At 29.8% G+C, this 13,893-nt stretch overlaps 1 protein-coding gene across 1 annotated transcript in view; it reads left to right on the top strand.

Annotated features, from left to right (window-relative positions):
* Positions 1-13,893, top strand: part of LOC106681897 (cadherin-99C) — a gene marked incomplete at its 5' end in the record, with an annotated part of 71,494 nt that overhangs the window by 51,684 nt on the left and 5,917 nt on the right. Inside the window, 15 exons of the mRNA XM_067047569.1 lie at positions 3,032-3,226; positions 3,572-3,709; positions 4,993-5,142; positions 5,245-5,409; positions 6,190-6,342; positions 6,712-6,852; positions 7,179-7,463; positions 8,323-8,496; positions 8,678-8,887; positions 9,789-9,920; positions 10,029-10,145; positions 11,870-12,004; positions 12,296-12,407; positions 13,407-13,558; positions 13,641-13,781. Of these exons, the coding sequence (XP_066903670.1) occupies positions 3,032-3,226; positions 3,572-3,709; positions 4,993-5,142; positions 5,245-5,409; positions 6,190-6,342; positions 6,712-6,852; positions 7,179-7,463; positions 8,323-8,496; positions 8,678-8,887; positions 9,789-9,920; positions 10,029-10,145; positions 11,870-12,004; positions 12,296-12,407; positions 13,407-13,558; positions 13,641-13,781 (2,400 nt within the window). The remainder of the gene's footprint in view (positions 1-3,031; positions 3,227-3,571; positions 3,710-4,992; positions 5,143-5,244; positions 5,410-6,189; positions 6,343-6,711; positions 6,853-7,178; positions 7,464-8,322; positions 8,497-8,677; positions 8,888-9,788; positions 9,921-10,028; positions 10,146-11,869; positions 12,005-12,295; positions 12,408-13,406; positions 13,559-13,640; positions 13,782-13,893) is intronic.

Consider the following 13,893-nt stretch of genomic DNA (forward strand, 5'->3'; position numbering starts at 1 on the left):
ATGGCATGATTTATGCATGCGCTCAATAACATAGCTGAAGATGGTAACTAACTCAGCTTACTTCACGAGCCGTAGTCATGACTGCTGAATAAGAGTATGTACCGAGTGTCTTCCGCGATACTTATCATAGGGAAACCGTTGAAAACAATTGACTTTTAATCTTCATTCATACACGATATTGTTTAGCAGTAATATTAAAAGCTGAGACATCTCTCACAATGAACCCATATCTAACCATCCATATATTTTTCTTGCTAAATAGTTCAGGAGAGATCATTTATTTTTTAAATAAATCTTTTTTTTGTTGAATGTGATTTCTCAACATGAAAATAAAAATAAGTTTTATAGGTTTTTGACAAAATCGATATGTAATAACATGCTAAATAAAAAAATTATATATTTACGGAATAATGTTTCCAAAAAATTGTTTTAAAAAAATAAAAACGATGAGATTTATATCGGTCTTTTTTCATAATTTATTTTTCTTTTTGTGTGTGTGCAGTAATACAATTTTCCGTTCACATTCAGATATTAGTAATATAAATTAAATTATAACAAAACAATAAATATAAAAATGACAAAAAAAACATTATGTACAATTAAACTTAAGTAAAATGACTTCTTAGACGTATTCATTTCTGTAAATAGTACTTACATTCAGCCAAGAGAACTCCAAACTAAGTTTTTCTCTCCACCTGTAAAAGAAAAAGCAGAACTTCGGAAAATCGTGATGCTTTACTCTCAACTGCGTCACTGGTATCGAAAACCAGTGGAGGTTGAGCCAGAGCACTACTTTGAGTGGAGAACTTGGCCATTGCCAGAACTCCGATATAACTATTTACAATAGATCTCTGGCCCATTACCGTTTCAACCTTCGGTGAGAATTATAGGGATGGATAATGCTGAATAGGGTTTAGTGCAAACAAATTAAATATTTAATTTTAATAGGATATTTAGATATAGAACTTTGAATAGTCATATGACATTGTTTTGTGGTTTAGGTTTTTATTAGTGTCAATATATAGTAAATTGTTTTGCATAAATAATTAAAAACAGGTGCACTCGATAAATGTTCAGAAACGGTCCTAGTGCAATTTTTTCAAATCTCTATTTCTTTTCGAACAGATGGTCTTCAACTCCATTATCATGAAATACCCCAAAAATGCGTTTTGATTTCGAATTTAAAAATTTAAACATTCTTTATTCGTCTGCGAGGGAAGAAGAATCAAATGGTGGGGGGAAGAGGTTAAAAGATTTAATCAAGCATTAATATCAAAATGTGATGAACTTTGTTATCAAATAATTATTTGGAGGTTTTCACTTTTTTTCTGCTTAAAGTTGATTGATTTCAATTGTCCAAAGTATATTATTTTAGTTTAATTTAGCGCTAAGAAACACTATTTCTTTTTTTTTTTTTACATCTTAAACAAGAAAATATCACTTTTCAGCCCTTTACGATTGTTCATTATTATTCGTTATCTTTCTGGAAGATATACGTTGAATGTACCCTTCGACCTGTTACAAAGGCTTCGCCTCATGATCTAAAGATACAGTGGCCCAATATTGCCTCCATCGGAGACCTTAGAGTCAGATCTGACGATTAAAATGTACCTGAATGAATCGATAGAGAGTTATCGCGATTTTATACCGTTTATGGCCGTGTTGTTCACGCTCTAGGTCCGGTCAAGTTGAACGAGTCGATAAATAGGCACGGCCAAGGTGATTTCTGGCTTCAGTTAAGGAACTCATTTGGGACTTAAGGACGCCTCAAACGATGACAACAATGAGAAATGGCTACCAAATGAGGAAGCTCTCGTTATATCCTTGAATAAGTTAATTTTAACAACATAGTTATAAACAATTTAAACGAAAAGCTTATACTCCTGACTGATTATAATTTATGAAAAAAAATAGTTTTCAACTTATACTTTCGATTGTTTACGAGCTAATGTATATATGATTAGGTTCTAATTGAGATTATAGCCTTAAATAGAAATTAATTGCTAAACAGTAATATGCTATTTCCTTTTAGCAGTTGTTACCTACATTACCTTGAAAATAACCATAACAAAAATAGCAGGTTCTCTTCTGTCAATAAAATAATTATAGAAGGCTAAAACGTGTACGTGTGTTATTTCGCAAACTATCAACCTGCAGACTATACAGGTGTAGATTTAAATTCATATTGTGAAAAATAGATACACCTTATCGGTGAAAATAGTACCAGTTTTTTTGAACTGTTATTCTAAATATTAGTATAACATATCTACCTTACATCTTAGAGGGAAGAGTATAATGGAGGGGGAAAAGCTGATAGAAAAGGTGAGGCTATAAAGGTAGCCTGTATGTACCTTTCAGGGGCGTGGCAGAGGAGTAGGGGAAGAGTACAAGCCAATCACTAACTGTCTTCTGTTTTCTGTTAAGATTACAATAGCGAACATTCCTATTAACTTCAGCTTAAATCTTCCTCTTCTAGGCGTAACTTTTTTGGCTTCGCTTTTGTTGTAAAGAAGAGTAGGATTATGCCAACCCCCTGTCTTACATACATGTTTAATCCCAAAACTAAGGTTTTCCGTTTTGTTTGAAATACAAAATTTCATTTATTTTTTTGTAATATTTGCGTCACTTTAAATTTTACAAGTTTAAGACTTTTTGTAGTTTTTCGTCTGTAGCACCTAAACGGTAAAATCCTCATAGTGGAAAGACCGTTTTACATATAATATATTTAAAAAAATTAAATTCTGTATCGAGTGTAAATAAATAATTATTTTCTATTAAAATTTTTACAATATTTAGATTCTCTAGGATTTTTGTTTTTTTTTTAAATCGATATCACGAAAACTATCTTGAATATTACTACCTACTTCAGAATATTTTATCAAGGAACATTCACTGAATTCAATAACAACTGAAAAAAATTTTTAATCAAACTACTTAAATTTTCTAAACATTTTGATATCGCAATAGCACCAAATATTTTATTTTTTAAATGTTTCTATAATTGTTTTAAATCCTTTAAATATTGTTTCAGGCTGAAGAAGCGTCTGAAGGCCGACGATCGGCTACAGCTAAGCTCGTAGTCAACGTCAAGCCAGTGGATGCAAGTCCTCCGGTACTGACAGCTTCTTCCGAAGAAGGGTACGTCCAGGAGAACTCGCCCGTTGGGACCAGAATATTGGACGCTGATGGAAAACCCATAAGACTGACCGTCTCAGATGCCGATTTGGTGAGTAGGTAGAAACCAGGAAGATATCAATCATACGAATTGCAATCTCTAAACCTGAATACTGTTATTATCCTCTTGGCTTCCTTTGAACCTTCTTGATAGGATCAAATTTGGTCATGTTGTAAATATTGGTTTGTTTAAACTTCCGATTTCACAGATTTAAATTACCATATGCAAAGTTTTTTTTTTTTTTTTTTATGATAACATGCTCATTCTAGGTTTTAAGATACCACTTTGCCTTTATGAAACCACTAACACTCTTGAAATCATAGCGGTAATACATATTACAATAAAACTAGTATATGCACTTAAATACTAATTTATTATACTAAAACACATTCGTAGGGACCTGACGAGCCGAAACCAGCCTACAACTTCGAAGTCACTAACGAATTCTTTGACGTCGATCAAGAAGGTTATGTGATAGTCGCTGCTGAAAACTTGGACCGCGATCCTCCGAGTCCAGGCCAATTCAAATTTCAGGTAAGAGCTAAACAGAAAATAATTATTTCAATTCCGATGTTTCCGCAATGTAAACATTTAAGATTTAATTCTATCCAAATTGATTCAGTTTGGGCAGAAATGGGTTAGTGCTCGTAATTAAAAAAAAAATAATGAGTTTAAGTTTGAGTGGATTTTGTGTATGACGAGATGATTGGAAGTACAGTCAGTGGAGAACACAAATAGGTAAAAACTTATTTATTTGTGCCATTTTTTGGTAAATATTAGATCAGATTTGAATTTTGATCAGAAAGTTGTTAATGTAATTATCCAGGCTTGTAATGCCTTAATAAATGTATAATTATGCTATGTTAAAGAAACAAACAATAAACCACTAAAATTAAGTGACAAGATTTGAAACAATGTATTATACATATAAAAATTTATAGATTCTTAAAATATAGCATCTTAAATAAGAATTAGTTATTAATTCCAAAAATTGGGAAAGTTCTTTATTAATTAAAAAGCACAAATATTTATTTTTTGTCAGTTCTTGAACAATACTAACAGAGCAGAAACATGGGTATACAGCACAAGTGCTTGCCCAAATGCCCTTTGTATGGAACAACTGACACTAGAAAGCTCCTCCAAAAATTCAGACCAATTTGCACCAACCAATCCAATTCACCTATCCACACTTTAGCTCTTACTCAAATTTGCCATCTGTTGGAACATGTGTGGCATCATCTTGTTTCTATAAGTGAGAACATGTTATCATGTTAGAGTGACATTTATGTGCTGTTCAGAAGGAACAGTTATGTACTTTCAGTAATTATCATTTTTTTTTTCTAAATTATTAAAAACTGGCTTTCCTGTAACATTTTAGGCTCTTTTCTTTTGTCTTCTGATCTAAACCAGATTAAAACAAGACAATAATAATATTAACTTTTTTGACCAATTTCACTGGAGATGTAGCGAACTATTGTATTGGGCTTTGTGCTCAAAGTGGAAAGAAAGGTCGCCCATACAGACGAAAAAATGTATTGTTTCTTGTTTAGTGGTACAATAAATGATTCATTTAAATAATAAATCATTGGAATGGAAATAATAATGACTTAAATTATTTTTATCATGTACTTTAGCTCTATGGTTTATAATTTGACTGTAAATTCAATATGTTAAACATTTAAATTTTATTACATTTACTATTCACTTGACCATAATTGTTATTTAGATAGTTGTTAATTGTTTAAAATCATTAATATTTGCTTCCACCTCCTCGTAAAAAATAAAAGATTCTTAGTAGTAGCTTATAATTTTTTCAGGTTGTTGCCAGAGAGAAAGTAGGTAATGCAGCAAGTGCGCCTCTAAGCTTGTCTGTAGTATTGACTGATGTCAATGACAATGCTCCTCGGCTTCCGATGATTGCTCCCATTTCTGTACAAGCTGGTGAAGGTCACAGAAAAATTATTGAGGTAATCAGTTATTTTTAGAATGAAGTTTTATACTTTGGTTTACTTTGTTTATTTGTATACACCATTTTATACTAATAATAATTTTGTTTAATACATTATTAGGTTCAAGCCACTGATAATGATCTGGGAGAGAACGCAATAATATCTTATTCTATTTACCATGTATCAAATAATGGGAGGAATAAGTTCAACATCAACCCACAAACAGGAGAGATTGATAGTGTAGGGAAGTTGACTGCTGGGGAACAGTACAGCATTACAGTCCAGGTAGCAATAAATATTTAACATCAATAATTAATATATAATCTTTTCAATTTCTTGAGACTGACATTTATTTTTTAAACAAATCAAAAGGTATCCTTGTTAAGTCTCAACATTCTTAATTATATCCAAAGTCCAACGTTTTGTCCAATTTGGCCATCCTCAAGGGCAATCTTAAATATAAATTTACAGCTCACATCCAAATTTTAAAATGTTTTGCAGGCTATTCTGCCCAGGTCACTAATTACAATTCAAATTATCCTATTTTGTCACTTTTTCATTAATTTTTAAAACTTTTAATTTTAGATCAACTTACACTATTAACTATCCTATAAAAAAAAAAACTATTTTCAACCTTCATTCAATTCATTCATTCAAAAATAGTTTGTTTATATGATAGTTGATAGTGTAAGTTTATCTAAAATTAAAAGTTTTAAAAATTTATGAAAAAGTGGCAAAATAGGGTAATTTGACTTGTAATTAATGACCTGGGCAAAACATTTTTAAATTTGGATGTAAGGTGTAAATTTAAATTTAAGATTGATGTAGATCCTTGAGGATGACCGAATTGGCCAAAACGTTGGACTGTTGATTTAATAAAGAATGTTGAGACTTGACTTGAATACCATTTGATTTATTTGAAAAATCAATAACTAAGTTAAATTTTAACTATATACCCAAATTAGAAACTGTATGTGAATAATTTAGTTTTCAAAAAAATATTTGTGAATTTTATTACATTTTCTGGACTAATTGTCACAACTAAATTAATATAATGTTGTGTAGGCTACTGACGCTGGAGGTAAATCGAGCCAAACAATTGTAGAAGTTAATATTGTTCCTGGACCAAATACGAGAAGTCCTGTATTTAAAGAAAGTAATTATGAAGTTACTGTTAGTGAGGGAGCACCCATCAATTCGACTGTGGCTACAATATATGTAAGTTATAGTTTCAAATCAATTTGTTGTTAACAAATAAATAAATAAATATAATTAGAGCTGTTACTGGCAATATATACAATTCATTAAAGTATGATATTTATTACATTCAAATATTTATTTTTGGATATAACTATTGGAATTCACAACTATATTTACATGTTGCCAATATCCTGCCTAGTAAAATAACTTATTTTATATTTACTGGTACAAAAATATAATTGTTTATGAAATATTTTATAGTTGTTCATGAGAATTACTTGTTTTTAAATTTAGGAAAAGAGACATTACATTAATAAAACTAGAATTAGTTAGTTTTGCTGTGAGCATTAATCATCAGAAAATAACTTAAATTCATTATTTTTCTAGGCATTGGATCCTGAACAAGAAGAGGTATCCTATTCGATTATTTCTGGAAATGATCTGCGACAGTTTGGCATCAATGATAAGACTGGTGTAATCAGTGTCATCAGAAAATTAGATAGAGAAGATTTGACGAGATATCAATTGGTCAGTAATAAGCCAATAATTTAAATTATCATATATTCAAAGTAATTATTTTTTATTTTATTTCATATAAAAAGTGACTTAAGTGGAGTCCTGCTCGACAAAATGTTTATACATATCTCAAATCCAATGAGGAAGTACATTTTATTTCATTTAGCAGTTTTTTTTATTTAATTATTGTTTGAATTGTCGATCTCGGTGATCCTACTTTTACCAATTTCAGTTTTCGATATAATCCTTTATTTAACTTTATGACTTTTTTTTTCATTATTAGTCTAAATGTATTCTGTATTAAAAAAAACAAAACAAACGTAATTCTTAATTTTCAGTTGATAAAAGCTGAGGATGAAGGTGGACTTTCATCTACTGCTACCGTCAACATCCTTGTGTCCGACATTAATGACAAAAACCCCGAGTTCGTTGATGAACCCTACGACTGGTCAGTTAAGGAGGGTCTGATTGGAGCTCATGTGGGCATCGTCCATGCCACCGACGCTGATGAAGGAATCAATGCCAATATTACTTATTCTGTTCCTGATGAAGTGCCATTCACAATAAATCCACAAACTGGAACTATCATGACATCTACATCACTTGACTATGAAAAGCAAAAGGTAAGTAGTTCTGATATCTTTTTTACACATAATTATAACTAATAATTATTAAATATTTTTCTTTATAGTTATAATTTTTAATTATTTTGATTAAGGACTTTAAATTATTATTTATTTATTTTAATTTAAAACTCTCAATGCATGCTTGTACATAAAGTAATACTGTTGTTTGGAATAAGGTTTTATTTATTTATTTTTTTTTTTTTTTTTTATGAGAAAGCTTAATTTCTCTTTATTTTATTTTCATGACAATTACCACAAATATTTTTCTAAAATACTTATATCTAGTAAATCAAGGTGCAGAGCAGAGCAAGTTAGGAAAGCATAATTGGGAAACTGTGAAATATTAAACCGTGCTACTTCCCAATGTGCACTGTTCTCTTCTACAACATGTATGAAATATCATGGAAACTATGTTGCTCTGCACTGCATTTCCATTTATGCCGAGCCTAATACTTTAATAACCTATTTCAAATTATCCTTAAAGTTAAAATCCTGTTCAAATCTCCTTTTCCTGAGACCCATTGCCTAGATTACATATTTGCTGAAACATCCTCTCCTTCATTTTCTCTCTAATACATTGTAATCTACTCCCTCCTCAAGTCAAATTCTACCCAGCATTTGAATCATGTTGTTTTATACAATAACATGATAAATGCAGATGATTTCAGTATTCTTCTCCTTTCTGACTCTTCTGATAAAATATAGCTCCAGCTCCTGAATTTAGATGGAAAATTTTGATTACAACTTATCTAAATATAAGAATGACTAGAAAAATCTGACTATAAAGTTTAATTTAAACCATAAATAATCGTTATTTCCCAAATTACATACTTAGCCGCTACTTCTTATTTTTCAGGAATACAAATTTGTTGTTACTGCGAAGGATGGAGCCAGCGAGCCAAGATTAGCTACCGCCACTGTTACTGTTGCTGTTATTGATACTGAAGATGAAATGCCTGTGTTCCATACTCCGCTCTATGAATCAACCGTTCCTGAAAATACTCCAGATTATATTGTTGCATCTGTTAAAGTAATCACATCTCCATTTTATTCTTATTAAATACCTAAGCTACTCCTATATTCTTGGATATAGATGAGTTAGAATATAATAAACAGATGAACAAGTTATTCTTACTTATTACTTGAGATATCTACATACATGTTTTCATTGATAAATTTTGTTCATTAAATGACCATATATCTATGCCTAGGCTGAAGATCCTGATACAAAGAAGGAAATCACATATATTATGAAACAAGGTCCTATCGAGATGTTCTCGATTGATCCGAATGATGGAACAATTAGAACCCTGCGTGGTCTAGATTTTGAATCTGAACCTGAATACGAACTAGTGATAGGAACAGCTGAGAACAACTCTACACACAAAGGATCGACTACTACAGTCAGGGTGAAAGTACTGGTAAGAATAATAATTAGTGATCTCTTTGCTTCATCCTATAACATTTATTTTTAAATTTCCTTTTTAATCTCTTTTGCACATGCAGTGCAAGATATAATTCTTGGGTCTGATAGATCTTGGCGAATTTCAAGATCTTGCAATATTTTGGTGCCTATACCAGTGATTCGCTTATTTATGAAGCTAATGAGCAACTTTTTTCACAATAAACCTCAGAAAAAAAATTTTAAAGACTCGTAGTTATATTTTAATACATATTTTTTAAAGATAATATGTCATTATAAATACATTAATCTAAATAATATTTTCAGGGGTAGGTTGTAAATATCTCGTTTATTCAGAATAATGTACTTGCATTTCCTTAGAAAGTTCTATAACATCTAAGTCCTCATTGGCCATTTGAGTTCTTAGAAAAAAAAAAAAATCTTGATACACTACATCCTATGAAAGTTGGTTTTAGTACTTTGTAAGGAAGTAATGTTTTCAGACCAATGGTTGTGAAAGGAGATAATTTATTCTGAATGATACTCAGCCGCCAGGTTTTCCTCTAATTAAGAATATCCACTTCTAGGGTATGGTCAACCGCTGCTAATATAAGTAATTATCATAGAATAAATAATTATCCGCCATTGCTGGCCTTGAACCTGGGCCTGAGAAATAGGAGTGCAATGCTTCACTTTCAGACCCACCCGTATCCTAGTTCCTCAATTAGTTCATTTTTTAATGTTCATTTCATTTCTCTGTTAATGATAGAATCATGACAGATGAAATTCACACAACTTTATCATATATTTAAAGTATAATATTTTTTTTTTAGCTATTTTCCATGAAGTTGTTCTTGGATTTAGTCTTTAATGTTATGGACATACCTAATTGTAATACTAATACAATTATTGCTTTTTAGGATGTCAATGACATTCCTCCAGTATTTTTGACAACACCGAGGCCCATTACTCTTGATGACAATGTCTCAATTGGCACAGCTGTGACAACTATGGTAGCAACAGATTCTGATGGAAGTGCTCCTGGAAATAAGGTAACTGATCATAAATTGCTACTAGATTGTTCATTGATATTGTTTTGTCAAAATATGTAATATAATATAATTGAGCATTATCATATTCATATTAATTTCTATTTATAGATTCGATATGAAATTGTTGGTCGAGGAAAGGCGACCAAATATTTCCAAATTGATCCTGATTTAGGAACAGTTACTGTAAAAGATGATTTAAGGAAGGAAGCAGATAATGAATATCAGGTATTATATCAAGTCATTATTTATTTTTATATCTATACTTATTAATAAAGCTAAAGAGTTGGTTTGTTTTAATAACTATGGTTTGTTATAAATATATGCAATAACTAGTCCAATTAGAAAAATTCTTGTTTTTGTGAGATAAGCTGTTTATTGAGGAAGTCTCTTTAGCATCACGCTATGACCCAATAGAATGAAGCAGTAGTTGTATAATGATAAGTTTGCATAGGTACTTTTCTTAATGATAGTTCTTCTTATGACAATATTTTTTCGTTCAATGACTACCCCTTTTTTTCCACATATAAATTTCAAATGTTGTTCTGTTAATTAGATGTACTTGGTCATGTACTCATCACGTATATGAAACATTCAAAACCATAAACAGCTAGTTCAATATAAATGAGTTCCATTGATTCAATTCAAAATGGTTTGGGTTCAATTCACCCTGGGTTCCTTTTGATATTCAATTTATGGGTAACTTGTGTGACAAATATCAGATGAGAGGAATAGTAACCTGTTTTTTATGTCCTAAGAGTTCCACATTATAGTGCAGTTAAAATTGGACATAAAAAAAAAAAATTAGTCCTTTGATGAAACTTTGAAAAAATGTTTAGTCTGTCTGTTTCTAAATTCTTAACATTTTTTTTTAGTGAACAGCTTGAAAGATTTTGTAATTTTTATGTCTCGAATTATTCAGGTCTGCGGGTTCCCACCAAAAATTTGTAACCAGCCTTAAATGTTCATGTACTGCCTAGCTATAAAGACTTAGGGAGTATAATTTAGGGTTATTATAAGTTTAAAGGCTGTTGAATCTTAACTTTAAAACTGAAGTGATATTTTCCAGTGGGACAACATAATTACTTATTACATAATCTGTTACTTAAAGATAGTCATTATAAAGTATGCAGATTTACTGATAGTTTAATGGAATTTATTGATAATATTGCATTGTTTATACAAATGAGCATGATGTCACTTATATTTCAAATGGATTAAAGAGAAAAAGGAAACATATCTAATGCGAGAATTCTCACAGGGATAAACTAGTTTCATTTATTATGAAATCAAAGCATCAAAACAGTCTATGAAAATTCCTATAGCGGAAGGATGTTTTTTAGGGAAGAAGGGGGAAAAATGGTTTTAATAAAATATTATCTTTGGTTCAAGTAACGAATTGTGTCTCTTCTATACTTTATTTTCTTGAAAATGTCCTATTTGAATCTTTTATGTCTAGACTATATTATAGCTCTGCCTAGTGACATCACTAAAAAATAAAATGTATATACATTTTTAGGAAATGTCTCTTAAAAACCCTTACTTTTCTAGTTATTCTTAAATATCTGAAAAAAACAAAACAAAACTATAATTGTGAATTTTTGGCTATAATAATGTATAACTTTTTTTTTTAGCGTAGTGTTTTCATTTTACTTATGTTTTCATCACATTAAGTGTAAAAAAAAAAAATTAATAAACATGTCTCACTTGTATTGAAAATAATATTTCATTAAAACATCCTCATCTGTCCCCTCTCCTCCTAAAAAAAACATCCTTCCACAATAAGACTTTTTATGAACTCATTTGATTCTTCAATACATATTAAATACAATATTTTGATAATGTTTCACCAATAATCAATTTTTAGTATTAATCAATTGCAGTATAAAATTTGTGTTTCTACTTAGTGAATATACATTTCTATTTAAATTAATTATACAACTTCGCCTCAGGTTGATGTCAAGGCGTACGATTTAGGAGAACCTCAGCTAAGCACTATTGCGTCAGTTCCTGTGTTTGTGCGTCATGTAGCTGTCGCTTCACCTCCCATACACTTGGGTTTTCCTGATGACAGTTACACTCTTCAGGTATCTATTAAACATATTTTAATAGGAATTCTGAAGTTAATTAGTTCATTTTTGTTATATAATATACCTTATATTTGATATATTTGTTCCTTTCATATTTAGAAACATTTTTACAATACCTAATGAAAAATATATGTATATATTTTTCATAATAAATTCATCTTGGTAAAAATTCCTATTTTTCCTAAAATGTCACATTCTACTTTCATTTACTCATGTGTTCAGTATTGATTCCACCCATTATTAAAAATATATGCTGCATAATTTATTTTAATTTTTATTCTATTATAGATGCCTGAGGATACAAAACCTAATTCTCTAATTAAGTCATTTGCTGTTATTGCCTCAACTTCAGTCCACCACATTCCGCTCAGATGTTCCATTGTTGAAGGGAATAAAGAAGGTAGGAACAAAGATTAGCATAGATTTAGATTAGATTAGAAATTAACATAAGTCATTAACTTCAATTATTTTTGCATTAGTTATTATTTGATGTAATTTTAGTTAATTTTGATTTTTTTATAATTATAAAATAATTAGTTATCATTTTTTAAAGTTAGTCAAAAAATTCTATTCGATAATTATTTTTTTAATATATATAAATGAGCACTGTTGAATTTTTGAGATACTAATTCTAAAAAGGTAATAAGGATAAGTATTTACACTTATCATCTTAGACTGGGCTCTGGCTTTTATTATAATCTTATAAAATTAAGTCCATATTCTCATGTTAGTTGTTTGTGTTTCATAAAAAAAAAAAACTTTAACATACTTTAATAGACTACAGTCATCAATATACTACACACATATAGTATATAAAAATAAGGTGGTCTGGACCACTTAATACACTATTTATTCTGAACCAACATTTTGTCCCACTCTGCAGGGCCTCACCAGGGCTAAAAAAGAAACATACAACTAAAAAAATGTAACAAAGTAAAGTAATATATAAAATGCAATTAAAGTAAACTAAGGTGTGGCTTAATATGATTTTGTGAAAATTTATATAAAAATGAACAAAATGAATCAAATCAAACTATATTTTCTTCAATTTACTTCGATCATTTTTATATAAATTTTCATATAATCATATTTAGCCGCATATTAGTTTACTTTTATTTCATGTTATATATTACTTTACTTTGTTACATTTTTTTAATGGTTTGTATTTTTTTTAGCCCTGATGAAGCCCTGCAAAGGGGGCAAAATATTTGCTCGTAATGACTAGTTTTGTTACTATTTGAGTTATTTTGACTCCACCTGGACCATTTTCTTTTTATAAACTTTAACATACAATTTAATTTTTTAATAAGTTTTTATAGACCAGTCTTAAAATGAATGCTCTTTTTATCATACTTAAATTAATCATGATTTTTATCAACTTTAACTCCTAAATTTTTAGGTCTCTTCCTCGTCAATATAACTGAACAAAGAACCTGTGACCTTATGCTAGGAGAAAATCAGCTTGATTATGAAAAGCAGAATGAATATGTTTTGAAATTGAGGTTGGAGTCCCTCGCAGATTATATCAGTCAAAACAAGAGTGTAACCTCTGTAAGAAATATGTTTTTTCAATTAGTGCATTTCTCTATTTGTATTATTGTATTACTGACTTATTTATTTTAAACTGTTATAGGTCAAAATTCAAGTCCTAGATGTCAATGATAATGAACCGAAATTTATTTATCCAGTCTTTTCGACATTGTTCAATAAAGAAAAATATTTTGGTGCTGTCGCCAAAGATAAAAAAGAAGTTAGAGCTGTACTTCAAGTTAAAGTAAGTATTGCAACTAAGGAACTCTCAATTTGAAATTATATTTTTAATGGAGAAATTTATTTAAATAGATTTTTTATAAATTATGTATTCAACCAAACTTCTATCTAATTAA

Source organism: Halyomorpha halys, unplaced genomic scaffold, assembly GCF_000696795.3.
Source record: "Halyomorpha halys isolate HHAL.00 unplaced genomic scaffold, Hhal_1.1 Scaffold373.1, whole genome shotgun sequence".
NCBI classification, from domain to species: domain Eukaryota; kingdom Metazoa; phylum Arthropoda; class Insecta; order Hemiptera; family Pentatomidae; genus Halyomorpha; species Halyomorpha halys.